This window comes from Nelusetta ayraudi, unplaced genomic scaffold, assembly GCF_046127955.1.
Source record: "Nelusetta ayraudi isolate G7.1 ecotype Tasmania unplaced genomic scaffold, CSIRO-AGI_Nayr_v1 ptg000169l, whole genome shotgun sequence".
In the NCBI taxonomy this organism is placed as follows: domain Eukaryota; kingdom Metazoa; phylum Chordata; class Actinopteri; order Tetraodontiformes; family Monacanthidae; genus Nelusetta; species Nelusetta ayraudi.
The window spans coordinates 884,191-902,224 of record NW_027466219.1 but is presented as its reverse complement, the minus strand read 5'-3'; the positions used below and the strand labels follow the sequence as shown (position 1 = coordinate 902,224).

Genomic DNA, 18,034 nt, shown 5'->3' with positions numbered 1-18,034 from the left:
GATATTGCTCTACACGTGTTTCTTAACATGCTGAACTTTCATCTTACACCCATTATTTATTTATATTTATTTGTTGCAGAGATCTTTATTCTTTGTCATTTTCTGCGGCCCAGCACAGGTTTGTTATTTCTTGAAGGAGATGGTTTCTGTACTAACACATCAGCCAATTGTGACCTTAATGGTTTAATCAAAATTGCTTTAACAGAAGGAACATTGTATCACATTTCATTTTAGGCTTCTTCTGACATGTGTTTTCAAAATTTTCAAAGTGAACACTATAGGGACAGCAAGAACACTGCAATTAAAGCAACTATTAGATTGTTATGCCTTAAAATCACACTTTTGCCCACCAGGCAAAGTATTATCTATATCTGGTCACCTGTCCAGCACTCGCTTGCAAGAACACAACAAGCTTTACGGCAACACTGTGCCCACCAACATCAACGCCTCTCGGCTGGCTAGAAGCAGCAGCTCAGCTCTGGTGGAGGTGAGAAGAGTTGCAGAGCAAGGGACCTTTCGGTCATGTTCTCACAAATAGGTGCTGGGCAGGCAACCAAAGTGGTCCAGTCTTGGACTGGTTCCATTGGGGGAAATCATTCTTTTGAAACCATTATTTTAAGTTAGAAAAAAGCCCACATAGTTGTCGCTTTAAGATGAAGAATGTTGAATAGTGTCAACATAAAAATCTGATTAAATGGCTGCCTCCTAATCGTTCTGTTCATCACTTGCTTTCTTCACCTCTTTGCCTAACAAATCCCTCATCTCCCTGAATTTTAGAGTGTGCTTATTCCAAACAATAGACAAATCCAGAGCTGGTGCTTTCCCTGACTTGAGACTCTTTTCTTGTGTTGTACTGGCATTGCATATCCGCTGCTGGAGTGTGACAGATCTCTCTCAAGTGCTTGTCTTGGTTTGCACTACTGATGTTCTCTTGAGTAAATCCAAATACTGTTGATTCATTAAACATTTCTGTTTGGAGGCGTACTCGTTGAAAACCTGTCTTCTATACAAGACATGTATTTTCTCTGTCTGCTGTAAAGATCACAATGAAGCCTCGCCCAAAGGACGTGAGTTTGGTTAGGTTTGAAAAACACATCTGCAAGAGGTTTGATGGCATGTAAACACATTCCCTCATTCTCATTCAGCCCACACTTTTCTCTCTCTGCTCCCAGTCGTCAAATGTGTTTTTCCGCACGCAGCATCGCAGCCGGGTCATGTTTTTCTTGTTGTATACAGCCCCAAATTGACTCCACAGTTCATCTTTAATCCGTAGAAATAATTTCCTGAGGTTAGAATCAGTGGAGCTAGGCCCCTGGTCCTGGCAGAGGATAAGATTCTGAGACAAGAAAGTGGAGAGAACAGAAATTAAAGAGCTAGAAGACAGCAGATTGAGTAGAAATCAGAAGGTGATGAGGCGAAGAGAACGAAAAATTGAAGAGTTGAAGACAGCAGATCTTTGTCTGGGAAAGGGAACTTAGAATTGCTGGATGGGAGGTGGATGGAAGGCTGAATATAGGGGGAATTAAATGCATGGATGCAAAGGAAGAATTATAACAGCTGCAGTTTAGTTCAAAAAAATAATGAAGGGTGCATGTTTTCCTCTGCAACAGTGAATTTGACCTGCAGCTAAATGAATGCACTCCTAGTATAGAATGAGCTCTGTGAACAGTCAGAAGGGCACAAAACAACCAACCAGACATTAAAATTCTCACCATAAAGTGTCACAAAAGTGAATTGGAAAAAAATGATTCACACCCTGGCGCGAACCCCCCACCCCTTAGGGTTCAGTTATAGGTGCTTCTGAAACACTAGTGACTAAGTATTGTGAAAGTCAGTGTGTTCATTTTCCAGTGACTGACAGAGAATTGACCGATACGTATTAAAACGGTGCGCGCTCCCGCGACGTGCACGCCGTTCTCGGCAGGTATGCAGAACTTGGCGTGACACCGACGCAGCTCGGCGCTCCACACAAAGGCAGCGACGGTCAACTTGGTTTAACCTAAACATAAAAAAGCGGTAAAAGTGGGCTAAAGCAGCTCCGTAGTGGCAGCCACCCCGGGCCGTGCGTGAATCCTCCGCTGACTCCGCCCCTCTGCGTCCCGTAACGTCGCCGTGCTCCCCCGCCCCCCTCGCTCCTCCCCTCCCGGAGCCCAGCTGCAGCGCAGGAGCTGCCGTGCTTCGTCTTCACACGGAGGATATCCCCAAAGCCGGAGCTAAAGCAAAACCCCCGTAGAGCCATGGCAGAAAACGCCGGCTTAGAAAACCACCGCATCAAGAGCTTTAAAAACAAGGGACGCGATGTCGAGGTGAGATTACACACGGGCGCGGGCACAGGTGGCCCAATCTGAGGTAGATTAATGCGGGGAAAAGACGGTAGTCTCGGGCCTCGTTGGTGAATCTTGGCCCCGGCAGTAGCGACGAGCTAGGCGGCTAGCGAGCTAGCCACCGCCAGCTGCTGTGACGAGTTTGCCGTCTAAAGTGCTTATTTTCGCCCTGTTTAACCTGTCCTTTTGAGTGGTTTGCTGTTGAGTTGGGGCTTAATAATGATAATTAATTCGGAGTTTGTGTGTGTGAAGAGCGCGAACACCATAATCATCACAGAGGAATTAGGCTCTGGCGATTTAGCTCACAGCGGCTAGCTCGGTGAACATACGCCGGTTGCGAGCGAGGTTGGGCCTGCCCTGGTCGGCACCATAATCTCGACAATAGGTATCTCCCACCGGCAAGCGGTTTGAAGAACCAGCACCTCCGTCTCGCTAACATCACAAAACCACGTCGTTATGTGGAAAAACATCCACTTTGTCGGCATTTGAATCTCACGCTTGGTACAGATCCACCCTAACCAAACACTACCCCTCCTTGTTAGCCTGCTAGCGGTGTGAGGCAGGCAAGTGCTTAGCATAGAACGCCAGGTGAGCCAGCTAAACCGGGCTCCTCGCTCAACCACATAACAGTGCTACTACAAATGATGCCGCTTTCAACCAACATGGGTAATGTATAGTTAGTATTGTATAGCTTTTAAACGTGTGATATTTTGGGTGTATGTGCGCGCGCGCGCGCGTGTGTTTTTTTTTAATGACATTCCAGGCCTGGGAAGTACAGTGATATCAGCTTTTTGTATTTCCTCGCATTTTATATTTAATGAAATGATTCTTACGATTGAACATTTCCAGAGGTGTTCTGCGTGACGTGTTAACTGCCGAGATTTGACAGACGAGTAAACGTCAAGAAGCAACCATCTGTATTCCAAGAGGCCCCTGCTATTGCAGAATCTCTCGGCGAACGAGTCTAATTATAAATCTGCGTGACAGCATTTGCCTATAACGCTTCTTGACCCAGTGGCCAAACAATTTTGAATGAGGTACAGCCAACACCATGGGCTCGAGGGGCTGTGCTCGCTAGAAGGGGACGATCTGCTCCCCCTCCCCCCCAAAAAAAGCACAGATTGGTGCCCCGTAGGTGGTTGTTTTGAATGCAGTACCCGGTATGACAAGCACATGGCTACTATGACAGACAGCCTGCGCCAAGTGCATTCCTCATGCTATTTCAGGCGTCTTGAATGTCCGACTCCTCTTGCGGAGCCTCTGTATGAATCCCAGTTTTGCTACATGGATGACTCAGATGGCTGCAGGAGAAAATATCAGTTTGGGTTTTATGTAGGTCAGGCCCCGGCCTTCCTGATTGTTTTGTGTTTTTTTTTAAACATGTATGTGGCACGCATGGGAGCCACTTGCACACCTAGACACCCCTTTGCTTCTGGATGTGATTTGTATGAACTCAAAAGTTTGGATTGATTGTGATCGTTCATCTTGAAAACATTTGTCTTTCAAGCACACGCCCCGTCTTTATGGAGTCGATTATGGCAATTTAATTTAAGCGTGGTCAAACAATTTAACGCTCCGTCCCTGTCAGTCACACTGGACTACTGTACTTCCCACTGGAGGGACATTATTTTATTTTATTTTTTGTCCCTGTCAGTGCGACATTGTTTGTTTGTTTTTTGCGGCGTTTTTTTGAGACACCTCTCTGCTCTTGCGGTCTCCTGAGTTACGACCGTCCCAGATTACGCAAGAGGCTATTTGGGAAGGCAACATGAACCTCCTGAAACAGTCACAAGATCTTAGTGCATCTCCAACTGTTCAGGATGAGCTTGGAACTATCGGAAACTCCGCTACAGAAAATGAGTTTGAGTTGAATACATGTTTCCCTTGAACTGTTGCTGAGTTACACTGAAATACATAATGTCACCTACATGTCTTAGGGTGTAAAAGTGCTGTTATTATAATTCAATTGTAAGTTGCCAGTTGTAAATCATCATTAAAAAAAGCGTTTGCCAATCCTTAGTAAAGTTTCTGAAGTAAACAGTTCTATTTATTCAAGGGTCTAACATATTAAAAATATTTCAGGAAATAAAAAAAAGACATTGATTTACTGAAAGTGACTTTCATTTCCTTTTTGCAGACTATGAGAAGACATCGAAATGAGGTGACAGTTGAGCTGAGAAAGGTAAGAAAAAACTCAGAGCTAACGTCAACACATTTGTCTGTCAGCACCCGATGACTTTCATTCCATGGATGCCTCGTAAATTCTGATCGGCTCTGTTGTCAGAGTCTGCGTTTTCTTCGTTAAGAATGTTTCTTTTGTTGATGACAAACTCCCTTCTGAGGAAAATATTAAATTTTGTGGAAAACGATGCAGGTCTCTTCAAACAAAGCGGATAGCTTTAATACTAATCAGTGTTGTATGATTGCATTTGCTTTGAATAAGAAACAGCAACACATCTGAAGGTAAGGAGTAGCAGTCTGGTATGGCTGCGACTCCTCTATTAGAAATAGCATCTTCACATATTTTGGTGGATGACACAACGCAATGGATTGTTTCCTGAATGAATCAACTTCTCAGGGTGTTTTCTGACATGGGAGACATTTTTTGATGTGGTGTGTTTTCCGTCTGGCGGTTTGGCCTAATTTTGCTTTTGATGGCCATTTCCACCAAGAGGCTTAAACAAAAACAAAGACTGCAACAGGATTAGGTTGCCGTGTTTCAGGGGTCGACGCCTTCACAACTGCGCGGCAGCTCTGAGTTCACCCTACTTTTCCGAGTGCGTGTGGATGCTATTGTGTCAATAAAAACCGACACCTTCTCTCAGGGCCCTGAAGCGCGCTCGGGTAGATTCCAGTTGAGGCGTTTGCTAAGCGTTTGGCACTGCAGTGCTGCACATGTGGAGAAAATGCCCCTTTTCCAGCGTGAGATCACCCCTGGTTCCTGGTCCACCGAGGGTGTCTTGAGGAAGGATTAGTTGCATCTTCTAGGCCAACAGGTGGCAGCTTGTCAAAGCCTTATTTCGGCAGACACGGGAGGCAGAGGCCTCAGACGAGCAGATGTGACTTAAGCCGTTCTTTCACACCTTGGTTCTGCTGATACGACAGGCAAGGGCAAACCATGTCGGACCTGTAAATAAGTATACTCTGAACACATTTAAATGGATACAGTGCAAGTTAATCACCGCAGGCGTGATAAGCAGCACCGTTGCTGAATACCGTTGACCATGTTCCACCTTTCTTTTAAATAAAGAGTCTGGGGTGGAGAGAGCACGACTTTTCTACCTGGAAATGTCTCTCCTCTGGATTAGTTGAGGCAGAACAAGCATGTTGTTAGCAGAAGGGTGATGTAGAGTGTGGGAACACAGTTTTATACCAGCTAAAATTGTTTGGGAGGTGATCGGCTGCACCTTCTGTCGCACCGAATCCTATTGGTCTGAGCAGAAATGCTATCGCGCCGCAGGATTGCACCTCAGATGAACGTGTAAGCGCGTCGTCAGGTGACAGTTTGGCTTTGCCTTAATGTCAAAGCGACATCCACATGTGATTAAACAGCTGTGGAGCTTCCTGATCCCTCGCCTCCAGGGAAGGAAGGCTGATTGTTTATGGAATCCGTGACGTATCCGCCGGGCCTGAAAGCGTTGCTTTATTGACGCGCGGCCAGACGTGGAGTCTGAGCCGTCCAGCTGCCGCCGCAGGAAAGTTAACCCGCCGTTCAAAACCCAGCGCCGTTGCCAAGGACGGCGCCTCATTAGGGCGGCGCGCCGAGGACGGAGGGGCGAGAACACGCAGCAGGTCGCGGCCGTTCTCTCAGGTTCAGAATGTCTCGGGGCCCAGAGCTGCAGGAACCACAGCGCTGGCTGATTAGTCATCAGTGACGCACATCAGCGTGGCGCGCAGGAATCTAGGGCAGGGGAATCTCCTCCTACCACTGACTCACATGGCCCGCAAGCTGACGGGATGTGTGGGTTCCTCTGCTGTCTCTCGATACACACACACACACACACTTCTGCATCTCTCCATGGTGTAGGTGTGAGTGTGCAGGGGTAGGTAGGCAGGTCACACATTATGTCACACGGTGAAAGTTCACGTTTCTCCGCAGGACGGCTCTTTTTCCTAACAGCCACAATTTGACCCGACTCTAAAAGTGAAAGTTTTTGGGATGGGAGGAATATCTTCTGAGGGAGGCTGCGTGGTGTCCGACTTAAAAAGAATTTCTGAACGCTTTAACAAACACTTTCATCCTCGCCCCTGATTTCTCTTTTTTTCCCCACCCCCTCCCTCCCTGACTCCTTGTCAGAACAAACGAGACGAGCATCTTCTGAAGAAGAGGAACGTCCCACTGGAGGAGGTTCTGGAGGACTCTGATGTCGACTCAGACTTCAAAGGGGTGAGCATGGGTGTCTGCCTGTGTGTCTCAGATAGGCCGGATTGTCTGCATAGCACCAGGGTTCAGTCGAGGAGGACAAAATCAGAAGCGGATCTGTGTGGATCAGCTGAAAACTGCTGGCTAATTTTATACTAAAGTGGGAAAGATGCTCAGTCTGAATGAATTTACCTTCTTATTTTTCACAGCGTGGGTACATGCATTTTAATGTTATTGTTAAAATGTAATAATAATGTTTTATGTCTGTAGGGTGTCGTAATGCTCTCAGCCATTTGTATATTCATTAAACACCGAAGAATAGCAGAGGAGTCTTAATTTGCGCTGACTACAACTATAGTTAATGCGAAAAAAGTACCGGCAAAGTTGTGCAGGACGTCCACCTTGAATTCTCTGCATTCACATGAAATGTTAGGAAAGGATGAGAGAACACTGAATACAAAATCAACGTAGTTTGTTATCAAGCATCATTTTCAGATTTTTAAACCAGTCAACTAACACAGACGGGTCATGCCAAAAGTGTGAGTGTGCAAATATTTTTTGCGAAGTTAAGTGAGGGGTAATTCAGTGACTCTGTAAGTAAACATGCCATTTGTCTCAGTCAGCATTCTGCCATGTGTCATATATGCATTTCATTTAGAGTAAAAAAAAACAAGTTTGTGTAGTTTATTTAAAAAAAAAAAAAACCCTGAGAAAACTTTAACGGACCAAATCATTAGAAAGTGAATGACCTTATTTCTCTCTGTGCAGCAAAATGACACGCTCGAAGCAATCGTTAAGGTGAGAACCAACGTCTCTCGAGCACAGCAGCGGATCTGCGAGCTCGCTGCGCCCCTCTAACTTTACTTCCTGGTTTTCTCGCAGAACGCCAACAGTGATAATCCGGTCGTCCAGCTCAGTGCTGTACAGGCGGCCAGGTGAGAGGACACAGAACGCACTCACTCACTCACACACAAGTTGGATGTACATCGTTGACGATGTCCTCACTCTTGTTTCCCTCCTCTTCCAGAAAACTGCTCTCGAGCGACAGAAACCCCCCCATCGACGACTTGATAAAGTCCGGTATCCTGCCCACTTTAGTCAAATGCCTGGAGAAGAACGACAAGTACGTACGAGCGCTCTGGACTAGCGATGCACATTAGCGATTAATTCATTAATCATTAGTCGATTGACGTTATCGATCAATTAACCATAAATTGATAAGCTGCGATTTTTCCTGAGAACCTAAATTTCACAATGAAACACATTATTTAAGCCTTAAATAATGTTGAGGGTCCAATGTGACCCATTTTTACATTAGAGAACAGTAAAAACATCTTAAATATTTATCCTCTGATTTTAAGTTGACTTCTAATGGGTCACATTTCAACTTTTTTTTTTTAATAAATAAAACGTTTAAAAGTAACTTGTTCTAGGTATATTGTGACCATCACAGTATCTTCAGGTGAATTGCCTTTTCCTGCCACTACACTGTTGTAATGATATTAGCTGCCCGTGTAAAAAGATTCATTGCAACCAATTTAATTTAATCGATTAAATTCTTAGTCAACAATTAATCAATAATCGATGAATTGTTAGCGTCCCTTAGGCCTGGGCGATAAAACGATTACGATAATAATCGCGATTAAAAACTCCACGATAACGATGATAAATGCATGAGCTGTTATTTCGATAACCCAACCAATCCCACAGGAGAGAAACAAGCGCGTGCTAAATGAACAGCCAATCCCAGCAGAGAAACAACGGCGTGCTTCCTTCCCTCCACCTGCCTCCTCTCGCTCACAACAACTCAGATGGGAGACACACACATCCGTCCGCTAAATCTAGTTATAGGAACATGGAAAAATGAGTAGCGAGGAGCAATCAGAAGTCGAGGGAAGTGAAGAAACTGTCCAAAATGTGCCTGAGAACTGTACCCCTGACACCGAGGGTGAGGAGGAATCTGAAAATGTCCAGCAGGATGAAATAGTGGCGAAGGAAGGCAATACCAGTTCAGTGATTTGGAATTGGTTCGGCTACCTCAGGTCCGACAAAGTACAGGCTAACGCTAAGTGCAAATTACGTTGGAGAACAGTCCCAAGCAAAACGGGAAACACCACAAACCTCTTTCAACATCTCAAGAAGTACCATGATAAAGAATGATATGAAAGCCAGAGTTTACGTTTTCATGCTAGCCTCCCCGCAGGTAATGCTAAAAACAACGCACTGCTGGGAGTGTGCCACATGATACTCCCGCTAGTAGTAGTAGCCTAGCTAGCGACAGTGCTAAGCAAACAGTTGCTCGTCAAACAACAATACAGTCAGCCTTTAATGCAGCTACCCCGTACAAGAAAAAAATCGACGCGGTACAGAAACATAACCAGAGCAGTGACGTGCAATATTGTACTGTCTGTCTGTACCTCTTTTTATTTTTGTTTTTATTTTATTTAATCAGTTCAGTACACTACCTCTAAAATGTTTGAGAGATGTTAAAAACAAGGCATATAATCCTCAACATTTAAGTTATTTTATTTCAGTATATCTAAGATGTAAAAAAAATAATACAAACGTCTTGGTTCTGTCGGGTTGTTGTTGAATGTTTTGTATTGTTATACATTCTAACAATAAATATATAAAAATAATCCTTCTGGTTTCTTTGCGGTCCAAGGAGAATACTAATATTAAAACTATTATTGATTTAAAAAAAAAATCATATCGTGATAATTATCGACATCGAGCAACATAAGAAAACATATCGTGATAAAAAAATTTGCCATATAGCCCAGGCCTAGCGTCCCTACTCTGGACGCATCGAGGCGGCGCGGGGTGGCAGAGGCCTTGTCTAAACAAGAGTTTGTGTGTGTGTGCGCGATTACTCCCTCACGTGAATGTTTGTGGGGGTGGGGTGCGATGGGGGGAGGGGGGGGGGGGGCTAGTGGCGGCAGTTGGTTCCTCTTCCACTCCAGACGATGCCAAATATAACAGCATTCCTGTCCCTCCGAGCTCCACCATTCCCAGGACCTTGTGTTCACTCGGGGGAGGTGGGGGAGGGGCCGGTGGAGGGCAGCAGTCTGGAAGCTGTGGAGGGTGGGGGTGGGTGGGTGAAAGTTTAAAGGGATTTCGTCATGGCAACAGATTATCACATGATGATACGGCGGCGCTTTATCCCCCCCCGCGCATGTCTGGCTTTTTTTTTTTTTATGATGAGGCGGCGCAGATCGAACGGAGTTGGGCTGCGGGGAGCGTCGGCCTCTCGGTGCGTTCGAAGGGGTACGCAGGCGCGGCGGAGGCCGCCAGTTGGCTGGTGGGAGGTGTGAGGACCACTCGTACATGTGTGAGCACAGATAGCGATTCTTTTTTGTTGGGTTTCTTCATGTGTCTTATGCGAGCCGGAGGCGCTTGGTTGTAATGGGTTTAAGGTGAATGGATCAGTCTGGGCTAAAACGGGGCCGTGTGGGGAGAAATGCAGACAAGTCACAAATTTGTTTGGATTACTCCTCCCTCCTCTGCCGCTCCAGATTGGAGGCTTAAACAGCTTCATTATGGCTCGCAGTCACTGTTGTTGTTGTTTGCTTTTCCATTCTAAAGTGTGTTTTGTTTTCGCTCGCAGCCCATCGCTCCAGTTCGAGGCGGCCTGGGCCCTGACCAACATCGCCTCCGGGACGTCGGCACAGACTCAGGCCGTGGTCAAGTCCAGTGAGTTGACCCCACTCTGCCCGCCCCATCTCACTCCCTCTCTCACCCCTCACAGTCTGTGTTTGTGTCCCGTCTGCAAAAGCGCCACCCCCCACCCCCTCCCCCTCCAAACACCCAGAGGACACAATGGCGCTGTCCGTCTTTTTCGGGATTATGTTTTTATTAGATAACGCTGCGCTCTTACTTTGAAACAGCCGGGAGTCATGTGACTCACAGAACAGAATCACATCGGAGTGGAACTTTGGGCTGATTCATTCTCAGAAATATGAAATGGAATCGGGACAAAAAACTCACAAATCCGACGATGGTTACACCCTGTTTGAAATGAAATTGATTGATTTTTAGTGTTCAGCTTTCGAACGGTCAAATTGAATTGATTGGCAGATCCCTCAGACGCAGCTGACCGCTGATTCTGGGGGATGTTTTACGTCACTGGTTTGTTTTAATGCACTGTGCTACCAAGTGCAGAGTGTTTGGTAAATTCTAGTCTTTTTCACGCATGAAGGAAAAAGAAAAGATCAAAGCCGACTTCATCCATTCTACATTAAAAATAGAAAAGCTTTTTTTTTTTTACGCAGGTTTGCCAGTTCCAAAGTAGTTTAGAATTACATTTAGGTTTAGCAGTTAGCAGTTAATCATTGCATGAATGATAATGAATAAAAACAGGACCTAGTGCCACGGGGCCCTGCTCATGTTTCTAAGCCAGTATTTCTTCTGTCTTCAGATGCGGTGCCCCTCTTCCTGCAGCTGCTGCACTCTCCCATCCAGAATGTTTGCGAACAGGCCGTCTGGGCCCTAGGAAACATTATCGGTGAGCGACAACCGTCTTCGGTGTCAGATTCGTTTTCACGGCGCAGCCCTGTTGACCCCGCCCCTCTCGCTGCCCCGCCCCCCACCCGCAGGTGACGGCCCGCAGTGCCGGGACTACGTCATCGCCATGGGCGTGGTCCAGCCCCTGCTGACCTTCATCAACCCGACCATCCCCATCACCTTCCTGCGCAACGTCACCTGGGTCATCGTCAACCTGTGCCGCAACAAGGACCCGCCGCCGCCCATGGAGACGGTGCTAGAGGTGCGAGAGTGTCTGCGGCGTCCCCACCACGCCTCTGATCATCCAATGACTCTGTGATCCCAAGTCCTGCCTTTGCCTGACAGCTTCATCCTTCCGCCCACTCGCACTCACCCACTCTGTCTCTCCCCACAGATTTTGCCCGCCCTCTGCGTGTTAATATATCACACTGACACAAATGTGAGTATCTTGCATTTCGGCTGCTGCAGTGACTGCAGCTGCGTTTCCATTACAGTTTTTTCGAAAATTAAAAGACATATTTCTAAAATTTCGACATTTGTAAAAAAATATTCTGTTCCTCCTCCTCCGTCCAATCATAACGCTGCATTTTCACTTGAAGTAAACTGGTCACGTGACCCCGCACATCACGTCCAGTGATGTAAACGCGGAAAAATTTCCATGACACTTTTCAATATACCTCTATATTGATCCGTTTGAAAAACCACCTCATGAGAGCGTCAAAACTTTTGTGATATTTGATAGAATTTGAAGTGTTTCCATGACCAGTTTTGCCAGTGTGAACGCTCGCACCCTCAAATAAACCAACAAAGAAGAAGGTGGACGAGGTATCAAGTTTGGGTGTGCAGGCCACCGTAGTTCACGGTGTAACGGAGGGAGGATGAAAGACGCACTTAACCTTGGTTCGGGTCTCACATGTTTTCTGTGTGCGCGCTCAGATCCTTGTAGACACAGTGTGGGCTCTGTCGTATCTGACCGACGGGGGCAACGAGCAGATCCAGATGGTCATCGACTCCGGAGTCGTCCCCCTCCTCGTGCCACTGCTCAGCCACAAGGAGGTCAAAGTTCAGGTCGGTTGCCACACTCTGGGTCCGCGGCTCGGCTCGGCTCGGCAGAGGGGTGAACTCCATCTCTGTCTCCGTTGCAGACGGCGGCTCTGAGGGCGGTGGGCAACATCGTGACGGGGACGGACGAGCAGACGCAGGTGGTCCTCAACTGCGACGTCCTCTCGCACTTCCCCAACCTGCTGACACACCCGAAGGAGAAGATCAACAAGGTTTGACCGCTGCGTCTCTCAAAGCAAAGTTTTTTTCTAACGTTCGCAAAATAATGTCCAGATGGGATGTTGAAGGGATTTGGTTTCAGTTGTTTAGATGTTTGCTGAATATCTGGGTGTTAAACGTTATTCCTGCCTGGTTTGTGTACAGGAAGCAGTCTGGTTCTTGTCCAACATCACAGCAGGGAATCAGCAGCAGGTCCAGGCTGTGATCGATGCTGGACTCATCCCAATGATCATTCAACAACTAGCCAAGGTGGGTGTGTGTGTGTGTCTGGGTGTTGTGTGCGTTGGATAAATGGGTTACAGGGACGCACACTGACCCCTTTTCTGAATTGAGCCGCGGAGGCAGAAGTGGCTTCCATGTTTCTGCTATTTTGCCACTGTGTTGCTATGTGGAACATCTCAGTGACAGCCTGTTTCCCTCCAGGGCGACTTTGGCACTCAGAAGGAGGCAGCTTGGGCCATCAGCAACCTCACCATCAGTGGGAGGAAAGAGCAGGTGAGCTGGGCTTTGGACAAATCTGCTGCTTCTTCTCATTGATGGACTTTGATATGATGCGTCTCTGTCGTTGTCTCTTATACAAGGATGAATATGTTGACGATGCTGCAGATTACCACACTTGTAACCTTGTTCCTCTGTTGTAATTAAGTATGGATGTGGTGTGTATGTGTGGGTTTGTGTAGGTGGAGTTCCTGGTCACTGAGAATGTCATCCCGCCCTTCTGCGACCTGCTGTCGGTGAAGGACTCCCAGGTGGTGCAGGTGGTGCTGGACGGCCTGAAGAACATCCTCATCATGACGGGAGACGAGGCCAGCACCATCGCCGAGATCATCGAGGAGTGTGGAGGTCTGTCTCGCTGGACGGGAAGCCGCTCTGCTTTTCAAACCACGTCCTGCTGCTTTCGCCTGTGCTTGCTGCTGTTTCTGTGGCACAAGTTCAACTAAAATTTTGCAGAAGATCTCTACAAATTATTTATGAATGGAACACTAATGAACTGTTTTCTAGAAATTCCAAAACTTTTGTTTTCTTCTATTGTGTTTTATGTATTTCTTAGAGAATAAGTAGTACATAGCAGTTCTGCTGGAAACGTAGAAAAGTTAGATGTTCCCAAAAATAATTGTTATAGAAAGTTTTCTCCATTCCCAGGTTTTTATATTTTTGTCTTTTACCTCTCTGCTTTTGATGTTTTGACTTGTTTTGCTCTTAATGATCAGAAGCTGACTTACATTTTTTTTACCCTCTTCTTCTTCTTCAGGCTTGGAAAAGATTGAAAATCTGCAGCAGCACGAGAACGAGGACATCTACAAACTAGCCTTCGAGATCATCGATCAGTACTTTTCAGGAGACGACGTAAGTTCTCCCCTGCCTTTCCTCTCGCGTGGCCTCCTTGCTCTGCCCCGATCTCACGTCTCGTGTCTCGTCCACACCCTCCAGATTGACGAAGATCCCAGCCTGATCCCCGAAACCACTCAAGGAGGAACGTTCAGCTTCGACTCGGCTTCCAACATGCAAACAAAGGAGTTCAATTTCTGAGGAGCCGCGGATTGTACACTTCAACCAGCTGCACGGGTACTGTGATTTCGGCCCCTCTGCCCCCCTAAACAACCCCCCTCCCCCCCCGAGACATTCATCCACCTTCTCCTCCATCCCGGCAACCTGGTACCGAAGGATTTGATCAGCATCACCTTAACACTGAAGGATCTACCCGGCCCTCCGTGTCGCCGCACGCCAGGGGGGCCTTTTCTTTCATTTCTCTTCTTCACTTCTTCAACCTCCAACTTCCAAAACAAGAGTTCTGGTCATTTCAACAGCACCACATCACCCCACGTGGCAACCCGTCGCCACTTTTCCCCTGACAGCGCTTCAAAAACATCACTCAAAAAACGACAACTGGACAGAAGAGAGAGAGGAGCTTCGGTGGCAAGGTTTCGTTGCCAAGCGTCATCGGGGAAAAAGAAAAGACACAAAATACGCACGCACACACACACACACACAAAGACAGGAGCACACTCTCAGACACACAAACACACTTTTGACACTTAGAATTTGTGTGCATACTTCTGTTAGAAGCCATCATATCATATTTTTTCGTGGGGAAGAAAAAATACTGCTGTTCGTTTGTGGGTTTTATTTTTCGTGCTTTTTTTTTTCTCCCTCCCCCGGATTGTTCACTGGTGTTACTTCACCTGCACGCAAATACACTAATGTGCACACACACACACACACAGAGACACACGCACACACAAGAGCATCGGCACACGTAGGCACTCGGATCCGGGATGGCCGGGCACCCCTGTAACCCTCTCACCCAGTTTTGAAGAGTTAATCCAAGTTTAAGCCATGATTAACTACGGACCCCCGCCGCCCCTCCCAGGAGCTTCCCAGAGGGGAGAGTGGGGGAGGTGGTGGGGGAGGAAAAGGGCTCTAAGGCGCCAAACTTCCTGATGGGACTTCAGAGTCAATGACGTCACTTTTTTTTTCTTTCCTCGCACTATTTTGTTTAAAACAAGAAAAACCCAACCTTTTTTTTTTTTTTGAATCATCACGCAGCATTTTTTTCATTTTTTTTTTTTTTGAAAAAGAATCATCGAAAATGTGAATAGATATAGTGATTTTTTTTTTTTCTTGTCAGTACGTTGGAGAGTGAGAAGCGTCGACCCGCCTGCGTCCGTATCCGCAGAGCCGCAGCCTTTTCTTCTTCTTTTTTTTTTCTTTCTTTTTACGTTTTTTGTCGCGGACGTGACTCCCAGACGCAGGAGTGGGAAGCACCTTTTCAGGTGGAATCAGACTCAAGAGACGAGGAATGTGTCAGCTGTAGCGTTTTTACCCAACACCACCAACCCCCAACCCCTCTCCAATCCCACCATCCCAACAGGGCGCCACCTTCTTTCTGCAGCAGGAGCTCGGTCACTTCCTGCGAGCGAGCGAGCGGACTTGTTCGTCCAGGACCCCCCCCTGTAATGTGAACCTTGGATCGAGTGGGTTTTGACAAAAACTACACAAAAAACATGTAAAGAAAAATGACCCTAAAAAACAAAACAAAAAACCTTAGGCTTATTTTAATTCTTTTACGATTTTTTTCTTTCTTTCTTTTTTATAGATATTTTGAGTTGCTTTTTCAGCTTCTGGTCGAGTCGGCGCTTCCATTCATTACCATTTTTTTTTTCTTTTTTGATTTTTTTTTTCCCGTCAGTCTTATGCACACGTCTGAAGGACACGTGGGTGTCTACCTGCGGAAAGGGACCTACACTCACGGGAGATGAGACTTAGAAAACGAGTCCAGGTCCCGACCTTTTAAAATCCTCTCCTGTTCCTGTTTTTTTTTTTTTTCTTCCTGGACAAAGAGGTCACATGTCATTGGTCAAATTTGAATAATTGTAAAAAAGAAAAGAAAAAAAGCAGAAAAAAAACAAATGTGATGTGTATCGCTCCTTGCCGTCTAATGAATATATGAATATATTTACATAAAGCCTGTACAAAGCTGCTGCAGCTGACAGTCATTGGATGGACAATAACCTTACTGTCAGAAGATGGCTGGGGAGGGTCTTTTTTTCTCTTTTTTTTGGAAGCAATATTTCATTTTTTTTTTTTTCCCTTCTTCTTTGACTCGCATACGTATTGTGATGACATGCAGATTGCAAATTTTGGGACTGACTGTTTTTAAGTTTTTTTCCCCTCTCTGCGCCGAGGTGACGGGACGTTGAAACATGTGCCGTCCCACGTCCTGGTTGGTGTTGCAGAGGGTTCAGGTTCAGAGTGTCAAAACGGGAAGCCCGACCCCCAGCCCTGGTCTTGGGAGACTTTATGATCCTCTGGTTGGCTGCTAACTACTGAGAGGGGATCCCAGCATGGGGTGGGTGTTGTAGGGGAGGGTCACACAAGGGTTTTAAATAATGGATGGGCTGCAATGTGCATCCCAGGATTGATTTGTTTTTTTGTTTTTTTTTTTGTTTTTTTTTGTCGTTCTGTTTTTTGGGGAGTGGGGACTAGCTGTTTAATGACTGAACAAAACTATCCAGAGGGTGTACAGTTGAGAACTAGCGGACTAGACCGAGCCACTTTAAAGATTTACAATTTTGTTGCCTTGTATCCAAATCGGATACAAGCTTATGTTTGTTGCAAGATTTTTACTTGCTAAGATGAAAAGTTGTTTTAAATAAAATAATAATAATAATAATAATAATAATAATAGGAGAAAAGCAGACAAACAGACAGCGTTTTGGCCTCTGATTGTTTATATCTTTTTATAAATTTTAGATTGACTTCCTCTCTTTAAGGTGGCTCATTGATGCTTTCAACTCTTGTGCATATTAAAGACAAGAATGAGTTGGAAAATCATTGTGCCTTTTGTTTTTTCATTTCAATCAAAAGTGGGTTTGGTTCAACACAATGCGACTCTTTCAGTGACTGGAGGGTTTGTTATGGGAGCGGTGGTCTCCCGCCGCTTGTCTGCCACTGGTTCTGCTCAGTGCTGCTTGCCAGGACTCTGAGCGAGTCCCGAAGCAAAAGAAAATAATAAAAAATGAGGTGCTCATGTGCAAAATAGCAGGCTGAACCAGGCTGACAGGGCAAACTGCATGAGAAGTTTTTAAACATCTGCACTCTGGGATGGACAGCTGGCTATGGCACTATTGTCGTGAGAAACTTAACGCTGCATCTGCTTTTCTATCTGCTCCACTTCTTTAAGGGACAGGTTGCACGTGATTGGACGCAATTTTTATTTATTGGTCAAACACCTGTTTTCCTGTTTCCTTAATCATTACCGGCTTAAACTGAATCATTTTTATTTTCTATTTAGCCCACAAAGGGCTGATTTTTTTTTAAACCAATTATTTGATGAGCTTTTCTCCATTCCGACAGGCTAAAGACAAACACTGTTTTCACTTTATTTTGAAGTTAATTTTGCCGACTATGCCAACTGTTTTAACACCATTCTGCGCTAGTAAACTGATTCTCCAAATTCTGATATTGGAGCATCAGGAGTTCCTAGTGTGAATTAAATTCAGGGAACGAACTGGGCTGCACCAACATAAACTTTAGACTTTTACTGTCCCGAGAGGGAAATCTGGTTCCGTTGGCTGTGCAAGTACATGCAGGAGAGCCATCGCATACATCACCGAACGCACAGAGTATACAAAAGAGCACATTGCACGTGAGCAGGCCTATTGAAACACAGTGATAGGCGAAAATTCAGTCAAAATCCTGCTGACGCGGCTTGACTTAGTGGTGTTGTAGCCAGCTGGCTGTCCGAGATGGCAGATTTTTTTATTTGTGCGTGTATGCACACCTCATATATCAAGCAGAGACTCACACAGTGTCTTGGCATTTTGGTGGCTTCTGGTCTCATTCACCAAGCATTGTAACGCACCATGACTCCCGCTCATTTGCCCTCCTCTTCAAAATCACAGCATACCATGATTGCCATACTTTCAGTCAGGGGACTTTGATCTCATCTCACCCTCAGGACATGATCTGTGTTTCTGATCCTAACCAAAATAAACTTGCTGTTAAGCCGTTGGATTCTCTGTGCTTGCAATTGTTTTGATTCACACATTCAATAGGACAC

At 45.9% G+C, this 18,034-nt stretch overlaps 1 protein-coding gene across 1 annotated transcript; it reads left to right on the top strand.

Moving 5' to 3' along the window:
* Positions 1-1,972: 1,972 nt before the first annotated feature.
* On the top strand, positions 1,973-17,993 carry kpna3 (karyopherin alpha 3 (importin alpha 4)). The gene is made up of 17 exons (XM_076014615.1): positions 1,973-2,306; positions 4,462-4,506; positions 6,622-6,711; positions 7,456-7,485; positions 7,570-7,622; positions 7,715-7,810; positions 10,295-10,380; positions 11,105-11,191; positions 11,283-11,452; positions 11,585-11,629; positions 12,127-12,258; positions 12,336-12,464; positions 12,616-12,720; positions 12,895-12,966; positions 13,152-13,314; positions 13,724-13,818; positions 13,903-17,993. Exons 1-17 carry the CDS (start codon positions 2,238-2,240, stop codon positions 13,999-14,001), a joined length of 1,566 nt encoding a protein of 521 aa, XP_075870730.1. The 5' UTR covers positions 1,973-2,237; the 3' UTR covers positions 14,002-17,993.
* The last annotated feature ends 41 nt before the right edge of the window (positions 17,994-18,034 follow it).

Coding starts and splice junctions, on each gene's coding strand:
- kpna3 (XM_076014615.1), top strand. CDS start 2,238: ATGGCAGAAAACGCCGGCTTAGAAAACCACCGCATCAAGAGCTTTAAA. Junction 2,307..4,461: donor ACAAGGGACGCGATGTCGAG/GTGAGATTACAC, acceptor TCCTTTTTGCAG/ACTATGAGAAGACATCGAAA. Junction 7,486..7,569: donor CGCTCGAAGCAATCGTTAAG/GTGAGAACCAAC, acceptor GTTTTCTCGCAG/AACGCCAACAGTGATAATCC.